The 15,180-nt window shown below is 46.9% G+C and overlaps 1 protein-coding gene and 1 long non-coding RNA gene across 2 annotated transcripts in view; one reads left to right on the forward strand and one right to left on the reverse strand.

Moving 5' to 3' along the window:
- The window catches only part of Igf2r (insulin like growth factor 2 receptor), a 94,513-nt gene extending 93,636 nt beyond the window's left edge, over positions 1-877 (reverse strand). Inside the window, exon 1 of the mRNA XM_060373550.1 lies at positions 567-877. Coding sequence (XP_060229533.1) covers positions 567-712 — 146 coding nt within the window. The 5' untranslated portion in view covers positions 713-877. The remainder of the gene's footprint in view (positions 1-566) is intronic.
- Positions 1-15,180, forward strand: part of LOC132649555 (uncharacterized) — a 68,491-nt gene that overhangs the window by 27,284 nt on the left and 26,027 nt on the right. The gene's annotated exons all lie outside the window — the stretch shown is intronic.

Genomic DNA, 15,180 nt, shown 5'->3' on the forward strand with positions numbered 1-15,180 from the left:
CATCATGTGAGCAACCAGACAGGAAGCTGACTGGGAGAAGTGAAGGGTAAAAGTCTTGAAAGCCAACACGGATGACCACCCCTCATGAGCCCCGTCAAAAGAAGAAAAAGCGTCACCCACTGACAAATGGCTACTCTAAATGAGGAAAAGAGAACTGCCATGGGAAGGGGTCCGTCTGCAATCGAAACCACCAGGACCCAACTCCAAGGCCATCGCGTGGGCTCGCGCTCCCCGGAGAGTCTGCACACTAGAGGGGACGCCTCCGAAGCCCCGCGGCTGGAACTTCAATGAAAACGTGCAGCGGGACAAAAGCCCAGCCGCAGCCCGGGCCCCTGCAACTTCCGACGGGCACACCCGGCCGCGGGAGTCGCACAATGCCGCCTGACTTATGACAGCCACAAGTGGCCGGGCACGGGGGCTCCGTGGGCCAGCGCCGCGGCAGCGGGTCCCTCGCGCGTGCCCCTGCGCCCGCCGCGGCCACCACGCGGGCAACTTTCCCGCGGGGGCGGGGCGGGGCGGCCGTCTGCGTGTCCCCCGGGCCCGCGGCCGCCACGCAGGACACCCACCTGCACAGAGCGGCCAAGTCGGCGGCCTGGGCCTGCGCGGAGCCCGCGGCCGCCACGAGCAGCAGCAGCAGCAGCACCAGCGGCGGCGGCGGCAGGAGCGCGACGCGCGGCCCGGAGGGCACCGGTCCTGGCTGAACGGCCCGCATCGCGCGTGGCGTGGGGCTCACGGCGACTGGCCGTTCCGGACCGCGCCTGAGACACGGTCGCACCGCGGCAGCGGAGTCGAAGCTGCAACGAGAGCGGGAGAGAGAGGGCGAGAGCAGAGCCAGGAGGTAGTGCGGCGAGGAGGCGCTCGGCGGCCGTCCCGAACCGTCACGTGACCGAAGTCGTCCCGCCCCTGCCCCGCCTCCTGCCCACGTGACGTCCTTATTCAGGTGATCTCCGCCCAGCTTCGGGTCACGTGAGCACCGCACGCGCGCGGGACAGGAAGTGTTGCGGGCCGGGCGCAAGCGCCAGGTACCTACTCGAGGCCTTGCTCCCCGTGGGTTTGCTCACTCCAGGTGAGGGATGTCGCCTTAGAGCCCAGACCTCAGTTTCCCCGTCCAGCACCCTGGTTGCGTCGGCACTTGGGCGCTTCCTATCTGTTCTTCAACCCGGACCAGTACGGTGGCCGAGATGGAGTTAGGTGGAAAGGCCCCAGGTTGATGCTTACTGTTGCAAGTCCGTGCAGGTTAACAGCTCGGTTTCCAACCCGTGCCCGGGATGGCCTCACAGGAGCTCTGTGGAAATGTGATTTCCCAAGCAAGGCTCTCTGAAGCAAGTTAGGCGACAGTGATGGACCAATAAACAATGTACAATAAACCAGAGGATAACAAGCTAGTGACACTCAAAACTCTTGTTGGGAGACTGCTTCGCTGTGTAGCTCAAGCAGGACTGGAGTGCGAATCCTTCTACTTAAGCCTCCTAAGTGCTGGGTTTACACCTCTGTTAATAAAGTTTTATTCCGTTCAGATATATGAGCTCACGTTATGAACGGTGGTGACCTAGTGAAAGTAAAATAAATGTGGGACTCCGGAAATGGCTCAGACTGGCAAGTGCTGCTTAAGCGTGAGGGCCTGAGCTCCAGCCCCAGCACTCATTTAATAAAGTCTGAGGCTGCAAATAGCTGTAACCTGGGTAGGGTGGCAGAGACGAGAGGCTCCCGGGTGTTTACTAGCCAGGCAGTCTAGTTGAATCCAGTGAGGTCCACGTACAGGGAGAGACTCTCTGGACCGGATGGAAAGGTAAGCAGAACGTAGTCCTCTGTCTCCAAAGAAGCATGCAGGCATATAAGCAGGAAATAGTAAGGTAAACATGCAGGATGTGGCAGCATACACCTTTAATTTAATCCAGGCAGTAAGATCAGATCAATACTACATGAGACCCTGTCTTTAAAAAAAAATAAAGAAAGGCGCGCTATACTCTACGCTAGCGCTCCCCTAGATGTCTACTGTGATTATCACAAAGAGGGCAATCGGGCACGGTGGCCCCCGTAACCCCAGCACTCAGAGAGGAAGAGGCAGGCAGATCTCTGTGAGTTCGAAGTCAGCCTGGTCTACAAAGCCCTGGCTACAGAGAAACCCTATCTTGAAAACAGAGAGAGAAGGATCCACATTCTGAGTAAGTCACATCACCTGTACTGACACAGGTTGATCAGCTGATCTCCGTAGCTAGGCAGATAGGCCATTCCTTCTCCATCTTGGAGCTGCCTGCTCGATGGAAGAGAATCAAGTGTGGGTCATGGGTATGGGAGTAGTCATACTCACTCTGCTGCTGGAAGCTGGAGTTCCTCTTTTCCAGCTCTAGGGTTATAATTGATGCAGGCAAGGGTTATTGCTGAGAAAAACGTTAAATGAAGAGGTAGTGTGTGCCAGAATGTTAACTTCCTCTCAGAATATCGCCCCCCAAGTTCTGTTTGCTTTGGATGGCTTGGAAGTGAAGCACCCTGTGAAAGGCTCCCGTGGTGAAGGCTTGGTCCCCGGATGGTGGCTCTATTAAGAGGTGACTGGGTCATGAAGGCTGTGACCTAATGAGTGGATTCATGATCTGATGGCATGTCCTAGTTAGCTTCACAGTGGCACAGTGCAGAGTTACCCGAGGGAGTCTTGACTGGGGGACGGCCGCTTTCAGATAGCCCCATTGGCATATCTGTGGAGCATTTTCTTGATTCCAACTTGGTGGACGAGGGCACTATGAACAGTGCCATTCCTAGGCAGGGAGTCCTGGGCTGTATAAGAAAGCAAGCTGGGCGCAGCTAGGAACAGCAAGCCAGTAAGCAGTTTCTTCCGTGGTCTCTGCTTCAGTTCCTGCCTTGAGTTCCTGCCCTGATTTTTCACAGTGATGAACTATGACCTGAAGTGTAAGCCATAGAAACCCTTTCCTCCTCAAGTTGCTTTTGGTCAGAATGTTTCATGTCAGCTAGTATCACAGATTTTTTCCCCAGGGGGTAGGAGTAGCAGGGAACCTTATCTGATTCGTGAAGTGATACCATGAAATTTCCAGTGGCACTCGGTCTTTCTTAAAGTGTAGAATCACGTCACGGGTGCAGAATGAATGTGTCAAAAATACTCCTTAAGTTACTAATGTAATAACTGAGAACATGTCAGAGCTGACTCAAAGGGAATTCAAAAAACCTAACACACGTGCGCACACACACACACACACAAAGAAAATTGGGAATACAGGAAAGAAAAGAAGTTAACTGACAGGTAGAACGTTAGTTAGAAACCAAATACTTATCTGATGCAAACACGATTTTAGTTTCCCAAGTCAAACAATCATATAGATTACCATCAATATTATGCAACTTACAGAGTTGTGAAGTACCTCAAGACAATAAAAAGCACAGATGCTGTAGAATCAAGGTTAGCACTCTTCTCTTACCATAATTTCACTTTTCCTTAGACCATCTCATATTAAAAATATTAAATGGGGACTGGAGAGATGGCTCAGAGGTTAAGAGCACTGTCCTTCCAGAGGCTCTGAGTTCAATTCCCAGCAACCACAAAGTGGCTCATAACCATCTAGAATGAGATCTGGTGCCCTCTTCTGGTGGTCAGGTCACTGTATACTAATAAATCTTTAAAGAAATATATGAAGTGGAAATTTTCAGAATTAATGATTCATAAACTTTCAATAACTTAGTAATATATTATAGTTTATGGGTATTTTGTGCTCTTATTGTGCCTATTTTATTAAAAAACTGTGGCTGGAGAGATAGCTAGAGATTAAGAGCACCTACTCTTGCAGAGGACCCAGGTTTAGTTCCCAATACCCACAGCAGGTGGCTCAGAATCATCTGTAACTCCAGTTTTGGGTATCTGATGCCCTATTCTGGCCTCCGTGAGAACTAGGCACACACATGGTACACATAAGCATATGTAGGCAAAACATTCATACACATAAAAGTAAATTTCTAAAAACAACAACAACAAAAAAAAGTCTTGGACTAGAGAGCTGGCTCAGCAGTTAAGAGCACTGTCTGCTCCTCCAGAGGTCCTGAGTTCAATTTCCAGCAACCACATGGTGGCTCATAATCATCTATACTGGGATCTGATGCCCTCTTCTGGCATGCAGGTGTACGTGCAGACAGAGCACTCATATATATTAAATAAGTAACTGAGTCTTTATAAAGTAAACTCTTAAGTATGTATTGGTGTGTGGGCGTGGGTGTTGCTAAAGATGGAACCCAGGCCTGTGACTCTTGCTAGACAAGAGCTTTACTAAAGACTAACCTATATCCCAGCCTTACCAGGAATATTTTGATCCATTTCAGAGTCTTTCACAATATTCTCTTACTATGCATACTATGACTGCCATGGTAGCCTTACTGAGAAGTTCATCTTAACTCTAACTCGAACAAGTCCAGAGGATGAAGCGTTATTGAAGAAAACTAAACAGCACAATTCCAAACCACCAATGCTCTGAAAACCTCCATTGTCCCTCCCCCAAAACTGAGCTACTTTCCTAGAGCTGCGGCTCATCCTATAGCTTCTGGGATCTGATCAGGCCAGACAACTATTTTGTATATATATTTTATTAAGATATAGCCATTTCCATTTGCTTGTATGTTGGACTGGCTGATGTTGCCTACAGTAGCAGAGTCAATAGAAACCGTGGCCTCAAGAGCCTAAAGGAGCTACATTTAGCATGTGGCCTTCACCAGAAAACAAATCCCTCCCCTCTTTTAGGTTACCAGTTCTCAAGAGTGTTGTCCTTAAGCCAGCAGTTTTGGTGTCATCTGCCATGCTGTTAGAACTTTTGGTGCAAGAGGACTAGTGAGATGTCTCCGTTGTTAAGAGTGCTTCATGCCCTTGTAGAGGACCTGAGTTGTATTCCCAGCACCACCTTGGGTGGCTTGCAACCACCTATAACTCCAAATCCATGGGATCTGATTCCCTCTTTCAGATTCTACTGGCATTTTCACTCACATATGCACAGACACACAAACATATATACATAAGTTAATTTTTTTATTTTGGACATAGATTTACACCATGAAGCTTTAACTGACCTGTAACTCACTATATAGTCCAGGCTGGGCTTGACCTCAGAGAGATCCTCCTGCCTCTGCCTCCCAAGTGCTGGGATCAAGAATTCAACAGCAGGGTGGGATACCTAACAAGACCCTGTGTAGAAACTCTGGAGAGGAGTCCAGAAATTATTCTGGGCTAGATACTGAACCCAGGGCCCAGTACATGCTGAGTACACAAACTACTGTTGACTTATGCTGCCAGGTTCACCTAGAACTGACTGTGTAGCCAAGCATGGTTGCTGTAGCCTAGCCTCACCTTCCAAGTGGTGGGATTATTGATGACATCATACCTGGCTCCAGAAAATTTTTATACTCAGGAAAATTTTAAAATGGAAACATTTTCCTATAATTTGTTGGGCATAGTAGTCCCAGCTCTGGAGCAAGCAGGAAGGTCAGACATTCAAAGTCATCCTTGGTTACCTAGCATATGCCAGCCTGGGCCATATGAGATCCAATATTTAAAGTTAAAAGAAAACGTTTTTTAAAAGCAAAGCAAAAGAAAAAGCATCAGAAACATCAGGCATGACTTCTGGCCTCCAAAATCCTGAGGAAATGCATGTCTCATTACACCTTCCCTTCCCAGTGGGAGTGTGCTGTTACAGCTCAGGGCACAGTTAGTCCCCCAGATCACGAACGGGCTCAGAGTTTGACCACTGGCTCACTGGACTGGCTCAATCTTCTTGTCCCTGCCATTTTGGCCTGACGCTAGAGACACGGCCCAAGCAGCAGATCACCCCTGTCTCGTGTTGGGGCCAGTAGCAGGGGCAGGCAGAGATAACCGTTGCCTCTGTGGAACACTAAAGCCCCAAGCTGTCAACTGACAGTGTCCAGAGTACCCTGTGAATCTCAAGTAGAAGCTTAAAGAAAATTCCAGACACTTTCCAGAACACCCAGGAAGAACTTGATTCTACCAAGATTCTCAAAGTACTTTTCCATTCCTTTTGTTGTCCCTTTGCCTTCAGTGATAAATGAACTGTTTTTCGAAACACAACTGGAGGGCTGGTGACCTAGCTCAGTGGTACAGTGCTTGCCTAGCATGTGTAAGGCTCTGGATTCAAAGCCCAGCTTTGCTGAGAAAACTCTGTAATAGTATGTCATTGGTGTTAGTGTCTGGGATGACATACTGGTATTTAGCTATGCAGAAAAATGACTGTGTTCTTAGGTAATAAACACTGAGTACTGAAGGGTCTCATTGTTTGCAACTTTCAAATGCTTTGGGAAACACGTAGACAGAAAGCAGATCTTAAAATGCTTAGCGTTCAGTGTATGTGAAACTGGATTGGTGACCTATGGTGTCACCTTCTCTGAAGACTTGACTTTTTTTTTTTTTTTTTTTTTTTCAAAATGAGAAGTTAAGAAGAAGAAAAGAATGTCAGATAGCTTTGGAGATGAGCCCAGGAGAGCAGGTTGAAAATATAGAGAAGGGATCTTGAAGGCAAGGTGTAGTCAAAGGCAAAACAAACCTGGAACTGACATGTCTTTTACACAGGGCCTTTAGCTTTTGAGAAGTCACATGAGAGAAGAGAGAAACTATTTTTGGCTGAAAACAGTGCTAAATCCTGAGCTTATAAAACATAATCCTTTCCTCAAGCCGATCAGGTTCAGATGATAGTCCATTTAATATAAATTTGGAGGGCAATGTGTTCTAGCCATTCTTAGAGGCTCTGGTCCTTTAAGAGAGGTTTGTTTAATTAGCCATAAAGTGGAAAGGCTGGCGGATGACAGCAGTGCACACTCAAGCTCACAGTCAAAGCCACTCCAATACCATCACTGCTCCTTACAATAACCCAGTGGCCTGGGTCCTTTCATTCTCTTCATTTACAGCATGAGCAACTCAGGCTTGAAGAAGCTGACCACCTGGCCAAGGCTGCGCAGTCAGGAAATGACCATTCTCGGCAGCTCACCAATTGCCCTTTCTGAGAGAGACCCAGAGGTTCTTTAGTTGGATTTATATCCTCACACTCAGAAGGCAGAGGCATTCAGATGTCTGAGAGTTCAAGGCCAGACTGGTCTACATAACCAGTTTCAGGTCAACCAGAGCAACAAAGTCAGACCCTTGTGGTAAAAAAGAAAAAAAAAATAGAAAGTGGAGACTGAGAGCAAAGAGAGAAATGGTCACTGTGTTGTTATAGGATTGACTGAAAACTACTTCATTAAAAGGATCCAGATTAGCTAGGCAGGGTAGGCACTCCTATAATCTGAGTCTCAGTACTCCCAAGGTGGAGGCAGGAAGATTGTCCTGAATACAGGGTCACCCTGTGCTGTGTGGAGAGTTTCAGACCTGACTAGGCTATGGTGTGAAATAAATAGGTGTGATGGCCTAAGCCTCCAATCCCAGGAAGGAGGTGGAAGCAGGAGCCTCAAAGTTCAAGATTACCCTTGGGTGAACAGTGAGCCTAGGCTATGTCTTTGAAGAAAGGTAGGGAGAGAAAGAGAGACAGAGGGATGGGGAGAGAGAGAGAGAGAGAGAGAAAAGGAAGGAAGGGTGGGTGGGAGAGTCCGGGTATGGTGGCACACGCCTTTAATCCCAGCTCTTGGGAGGCAGATCTCTGTGAGTTGAGACTAACCTAAACTACACAAAGTTCTAGGTCAGTTAGGGCTCCATAGTGAGACACTGTCTCAAAAGCAGTTTCAGATTCTTCTGAGTGTGTGTGCATAGTGTACATGTGGAGGCCAGAGAACAACTTCCAGCAGTCAGTTCTCCCTCCATTCAGGTTCCTGAGATCAAGCTCAAGGTATCAGGCTTTCAAAACAAGTGCTTCTACTGACATATGCACGTTGTCAGCCCAAAACTGACAGAATTAATATGATAAAATGGAAGCCAGCTATGCTGACCCAAGCTAGAGCTATCTAAAAAAGGAACCTCAACTGAAGAGAATGCCTCCATAAGATCCAGCTGTAGCTGGGCTTGGTGGCACACACCTATAGTCCCAGCGCTCTGGAAGGCAGAGGCAGGTGGATCTCTGTGAGTTCGAAGCCAGCCTGTCTACAAAGTGAATCAAGGACAGCCAAGGCTATACAGTGGAGGAAAAAAGATCCAGCTGTAAGGCATTTTCTTAATTAGTGACTAATAGAGGAAGGCCCAGCCCATTGTGGGTGGTGCCATCTCTGGGCTGGTAGGCCTAAATTCTATAAGAAAGCAGGCTGAGCCAGCTGTAGGGAGCAAGCCAGTAAGAAGCAGCCCTCCATGGCCTCTCCATCAGTTCCTGCGCCCCCCCCCCCCCACCGTGGGAGTTCCTATCCCGTGGGAGTTCCTGTCCTGACATCCTTTGGTGATAACTGCTAGCAAGATGGAAGTGTAAACCAAATAAACCATTTCCTCCCTAGCTTGCTTTTTGGTCATGGTGATTTGTTACACTGCAGCAATAAAAATGGTAACGAAGTCACCAGGCGTGGTGAATCTAAGACCTAGTATGGGAAGCTGAGGCAGAAGGACTGCATCAAGTTCCCAGGCTAACCTGAACTACAGAGTTCTAGACCAACCAAGGATAAAAAGTGAGACCCTTTCTCAGGGGGGAAATGTGACAAAATAGAGAGCCAACAGCCTTTTCTCCTCAAACAGCATGTTTTCTAGTTGGTAAAAATCTGGCAAGGACTAGAACCCTGGCCTATAGCATGAAGCAGAAAGGGGAGGTGGGCGGGTACAGCTTGCTCTCTTCCTACAGGACTCTTTATCTGCTTCTGGCCAGCCAAGGGCACCTCCAGCCTGACAGAGCGAGGTCCCACTTCACAGTCATGCCTATAGCCAGAGCAAATATCCCCACCCCCATCCTGACAGTAGAACTTGTAGGCAGTAACCTGGGGCCTTCTGTCAAATGCTCTTCTCTCCAATAAGATAAGTACGAGAGAGGCTATTACATAAATTAAAGAATTGCTTTGATCAGATTGACCTGGGGGCACATCCATGTGAGCATTTTCTTGCTCACTAGTTGTTACAGGAGGGCCCAGCCCACTGTAGACATGCCATACCATCCCTAAAGAGGTTGGCCAGCACTGTACAAGACAGGAAGCAGTATTCCTCTGTGCTTTCCACGGTGCAAAACCAGAACTAGAACAGCAGCCAACACAGTGGGAACAAAATGGAAAACACCAAGTTCCTGGACCACACCGCTGACCACTTCCCTCAAACCTTGGAAGTACAGACCAGTACGTGATTTTTGCCTTTCGGAGAATCAGTACTTTTGCTGAAGCTGCTCCTGCCAGTAATCAGCTCCAAACGCACCCTCCACCCTGTGCTTTAGCACACTTGCCTTTAGTTTGCCTGTTAGGTGAGCATGCTGCTGAGCTTTCTCAGTTTCCAGGGTTCACTGCAGCGCCTGTAACATTCACCCAGAGCTGTGTGTGCTGTTCATCTGTCCCGGACTCAGTGCTACAAAGTGTCTGTTGTGTGACTTTTCCTGAGGAGATGTGAACAAACGTCTCTGCACCCGGGTAGAGCACTGAGGGCAAAGCAAATACATTATTCTACCTCAGTCCAGCTTGGAGAGCCAGTGACTTTATAGAAGGGTGACCCACAGAACCGTGGTGACTCGAAACAGCTGCAACACCAAGCCCACTCTGCCGTGAAAGCTGCATCCCTGCATCTCCCTGGGCAGCATGCAGGCAGCCCCCCTGGACAACGCTCCCCCGAGTCTGTTTACTGCTCAGAGGACCTGGAGTGGGGCCTTATGGACCTTATGAGGACCTGAGCTTCCAGGAGGGAGTGTGTCAGTGGAAGGAAATAGCTAATTGCAGTGTCTAATGCAACCACAGACCAGCTCCAGCACAGCTTACGCAAAGGCGCTTCTGTTCCATGTTGGGCTGAACCACAGCTTCCTGTGAGAGCTGAGCCCCTCCCAGGCTGTCCATTCCTGCGCCACCTCCCTGAGCCGTATCAAGGGACCCACATAAAGTGTCTTTGTATCTCCACACATAACTCTCCTGTTATTTAATTTTTTAATGATTTATTTTTATTTTATGTGCATTGGTGTTTTGCCTCCATGTAGGTCTGTGTGAGGGTGTTGGAAATGGAGTTACGGGCAGTTGTTAGCTGCCATGTGCATACTGGGAATTGAGCCCGGCTCTGTTGGAAGACCAGCCAGTGCTCTAAACTGTGGAGCCGTCCCTCCAGCTCCTCTCCCGCTAGTTCATAATTCTCTCTGTGGGCATTTAAAATTTGAGATGAAACACTGACTTTAATTCAGTTTTTCACTCCAGTTTCAATTAGGTTATAGGGTAGAAAATTCTTACCGAAGCTCTCTGAGGTTTAAGGAGACGTTCTGCATCTTCATCATATCTGAAAATGTGGTATGTAAATAGTTAATATTTCATTATTAAACTCCCCCCAGAAAGTTCTCATATACCCTTCCCCCAACAGTACCAACTCACAAAATGAAGTGATATCATAACTACAATATGGAGTATGGATAGTAATAACATCTACAGATCTTTTTCAAATCCCTCCCTCAGTTTTGTTCATACTCGTGTGTGTGTGTGTGTGTATGTGTGTGTGTGTGTGTGTGTCTGAAGATATCCTCCTGGACTCCCAGCACCTGGCAGACTTGGGCAAGAGGATCAAGAGTTCAAGACAACTCTCAATGACTACATAGTGACTTTGAGGCCAGCCTGGGATACCTGAGATCCTGTCCCAAACAAAGCACAACAAAAAACAATTCAAACCTTTCAAGGATCCCTTTTATAACCACTTCCCCCTCAATCTCCTGCCACATCTCTAACCTCTGCTAGCCACTAATCTGCTTTCCATATCTAGGGCTTGGTTTTTTTGAAAACCGCATACAGGGCAAATGGTACATGCATGCAGTCCTGGGCACTCAGGAATGGAAGACGAGAGGTTCCCTCAATTCCACAAGTTTGAGACTAATTTGAGCAATATCGTGAGATTCCATAGAAATACATAAAGGCCAGTAGAACCAAAGCATTTTCATTTACCTTTTTAGACTTGCTTTGCCTCCTCAGGAGAATCCTTACCTTCTCTTTTATTGCTGAGTAGGTATTTCATGGTGTGGCTATTCTGTGGCTTGTTCCCCATCTTCTATCTTGCTATTACAAATGAAGCTCCATGAATATTCATGGGCAAGTTTTTGGAGGTACATAAGATTTCATTGGCCTGGGACATCTAAGAGTTATGTGGCACATATACTTTTTATTTACTTACTTGTTTTGTTTTTTATTTATTTTTGAGAGATTACCTCCATGTAGGCTCTGCTGGAACTTAGTATGTAGCCCAAGCTAGCCTCATACCCGTGATCCTCCTGCTTTGGGCTTAGGCTAGGATTATAGGCCTGTATCCCCACATCCGAAATGAATGTTCTTTTAGAAGAAATTGCAACTTTTTTTTAATTCATACCATTCATTGTGGCTCTAACTGTAACCCCAGCACTCCAGAAGTAGAGGCAGGAGGATCAGAAATTCAAGGTCCTTCTCAGCTATCTATCTGTTTAAGGCTAGCCTGCGATACCTGATACCCTGTCTCAAACCACTCCCACAAAAGAAATGGCAAATCTGCAGCGTATGGTGGTGCACACCTTTAATCCAATCGCTTGGGAGACAGAGGGAGGTGGATCTCTGTGAGTTTGAGGCTAGGAGGCCAGCCTGTAAATACCAGCCAGTGCCATGTAGAGACACCCTATCACCAAAAAAAAAAAAAAAAGGCGACTCTGAGGGATTTTTACTATTTAAACATTACATTATTAGTTTCTATGATCAGACTCGCATTATCTAATACACTGTGTAAAATGGAAAAATAGGTTAATTTGTAGGCCAATAAAATTATGGTACAGTACCAAATGAACATGGCAGATTGGGAGTCTGTCTTTCAAAGTTGATTGCATGGCTAAAGTGTCTAGAAAAGTCTGTTTTTCTGAGTAGCCATTTTGACATTTATCCCGAGGAGCAGTGTAAGATATATCCAGTGTTTCACATGCTAATCAGTACTGGGTGTGTTTTTTGTTTGTTTTGTGGTTTTGTGACTCCTCATTTTGTAAAACTCCCCACAACTGGGGTCCAGGAACTCCCAAGGGCAAATCTGTGCAAGATGCCACCTGAGAAGGCTCTCTCCCAAACTTTAGCAAGTTAGGTGGCGTATTAGACCTCTGCACTTACCACCTCCTCTCTCCTTTATTTACACAACACCAAACGATTGTTTAAAAATAAGGCAATAAAGCTCACTGAGCATGCTGAAGACCTAAGTCAGTGTTGTTATTGGCAAAGAAGGCACGTCCACCACCCCCGACCCAGAGAAACTCACAGGTTTGAGACAGATGAGGAAACAAGATTGACAAGTCAGTGTGCTGGGCACGTAGCTTTAATAATTACCCACTAGGAAAACAAGGAGTCAGCCACCTATAATTGTAACTGTCTGCAGAAAGCAGAGAGATTCCCAAAAGAGGGGTTTTCATCTGGAGGAGAAAGGCAGGAAACTTAGTTTTTAAAACTTTGTGAATGGGGGATGGGGAGGTGGTTTCGTAAGTGTGTGAGAAAGAGCATACACACTTGTGCACATGTGCACGATATATAAGGAAACGAATGGAGCTGGAGTGATGGCTCAGTGGATAGAACACTTTCCTTGAAGGGACAAGGAATGGAGTCAGAATCTCTATAACCCACAGAAAGCTGGCCAGAGAAGTGCATATCTGTAATCCCAGTGCTCCTCCGGAGAGATGGGAGGTGGAGACAGAAGTATCCCTAGAAGCCTGTGGGCCAGCTGGCCTGCACATAGCAGCCAGCAAGAGACTGTCTCAAACAAGGTGGAAGGCAAGGGCCAACACTGGGGAGTGTCCTCTGACCTCCACACTCACACTGGGGCAGGCACACCATAGCTTACAGACACACACACACACACATGCACGCATGCACGAAGATATTCGTGAGGAGGGGGAACAGCTTGCCTTAAGCTGTTGCCTGGGATGGATGTGGGAAGTGTACTGGGTGTGGTGTAAAGAAGAGAGGCAGGGCAGAGTGTTTAGAAACTTGGAGTTTTGCTTAAAAGAAAAAAAAGTGAGACCTGGGAGACCTTGCACAAAGTCAGCACGTAATCCAGTTTTCATCATGAAGAGATCACGGTGGCTTTGGGGGCTCTTTCCTCGGCCTGCCAGCTCACTGCCAGTCTCGGGGCTTTGCCCAGAGTGCCTCCCCCTAACTCGGCTGGTATATATAAGTTCAGCTGACCCTCAAGTGATACTGAGGTCTCAAACTCCATGAAGTCACAGTTTGCTTTTTGTGGCAGTGAGACAAATCCTGACAAAAAGCAACGTGATAGAGGAGGGCTTATTAAAATAAAGCTCACACTTCCAGCTCATACTCCATCCTGAGAGAAGGTGGCAGGAATGCAAAACAGGGCAGGAACCTACAAGCAGGAACGGAAGCAGAGGCCATAGAGAAACACTTCTTACTGGCTTGCTCCCCCGTGGCTTGCTCAGACTGCTTGTTTAGATTCTTTTGGTTGTTTGGATGGTTGGTTTTGTTTTTAAATTTTATTCATTTATGCTTTTTTTGTTTTGCTTTGTTTTGTTTTGTTTAATGTCTGAGTACTCTGTCTGCATGTATACCTGCATGCCAGGAGAGGGTATCAGATCCCATTATAGATGGCTGTGAGCCACCATGTGGTTGCTGGAAACTGAACTCAGGACCTCTGGAAGAGCACGCAGTTTTCTTTACTCCTGAGCCATCTCTCCAACCCCTTGTTTTGTTTTAATTTTTAGTAAAACTCAGGACCACTGACCCCGGGGTAGTACCACCTACAATGGACTATAAAATATACTACTACCTGTTCTAGCTCCCAAATAATGACACAGAGACCTGTAACATTTATTAATAAGCTTTATGGCATTAAGCTGGGCAGATACTCATTTATTCTAACCTGTCTGTTCTAGCTTGGCTACTTCCCGGCCACATGCCCTTTTACCTGCCACCTAGTCTCACCCTGGCTGTACCTGCTCCATCTTTGTCTTGGGGACTCCCTCATGGTGACCTCCTCATGGCTCCTTCATCCTGACCTTCTCCTCCTCCACCTTCTCTTTCACCTGGGATCCCCTCCCTCCAATCAGAAGTCCTGCCTCTGCCAAATCCTCTCTGCCAAGCAACAGGCTGATCAGCTTCTTTATTAACAAATCAGAGGTGGCGGAGAACAATTTTTATACAATGTTGAGACAGGAGATTCTTCACAGAAATGACAACACCCACATCCAGACTGCAATTAGATTTCGAGGCCCAGAAACTGGCATCTGAACACACAGTGTACAAGACCATCCCTAACAGTGGCCTGGGCCCTCCCACATCAATTAATAATAAAGAAAAATGCCCCACAGACTTGCTTTACAGCCCAATCTGATGGAGACATTTTAACTGAGGCTCCCTCTTACCAGATGATTTTACCTTATGTTAAATTGAATAATATAATAGTAAACAATTTTTAAAAACTAACCAGCACAATGACCTATTTTGAAATACTCACTAACATGAGAAAAATCCAAACTCACCTCAAAGTATGCCTGGGCTTGGCACTCCACACTTGTGAACCCCGCCTTCAGGAGGATCTTGAGTTTGGAACTAGCCTGGGTTATGGAATCAGATCCTGTCTATAAAAGCAAACACACAGGGGCTGGGGAGATGGCTCAGTGGGTAAGAGTGCTTGTTGTGAAAGCAATAAAACCCAAGTTTAAATCCCCAGTGTTTGTGTAAAAGCCTAACACGTCCATATCTGCCTACAACCCAAGTGCTGGGAGGTAGAGAGAAGAGGATCCTGGGAGCGTGGTGGCCATCCAGGGTAGCAGAAACGGTAACTTCAGATACACACCGAGACAGAGATAGAGACAGAGAGACAGAGGTATGAAGTAATTGAGGAAAACAGTAGGTCTGTAATCTCTGTATATATGAACATGCCCTAATTTGCATGCACACACTTATACATGCTAAAACAAAAAAGAGAGAAATTGAAAGCCACGCCTAGTCTCAACACTCAGAGGGCAGAAGCATGTGGAATTCAGTGACTTCAAGGACTGAATTCTGTGCCTGCTCTACATAGTGAGATCTCATCTCAAAAGAATTGTTTTGAAGTGTGGTTAATACCAAATAAATACTGTTTTAATGCCATTAAAGTAAATA

Source organism: Meriones unguiculatus, chromosome 20, assembly GCF_030254825.1.
Source record: "Meriones unguiculatus strain TT.TT164.6M chromosome 20, Bangor_MerUng_6.1, whole genome shotgun sequence".
Classification (NCBI taxonomy): domain Eukaryota; kingdom Metazoa; phylum Chordata; class Mammalia; order Rodentia; family Muridae; genus Meriones; species Meriones unguiculatus.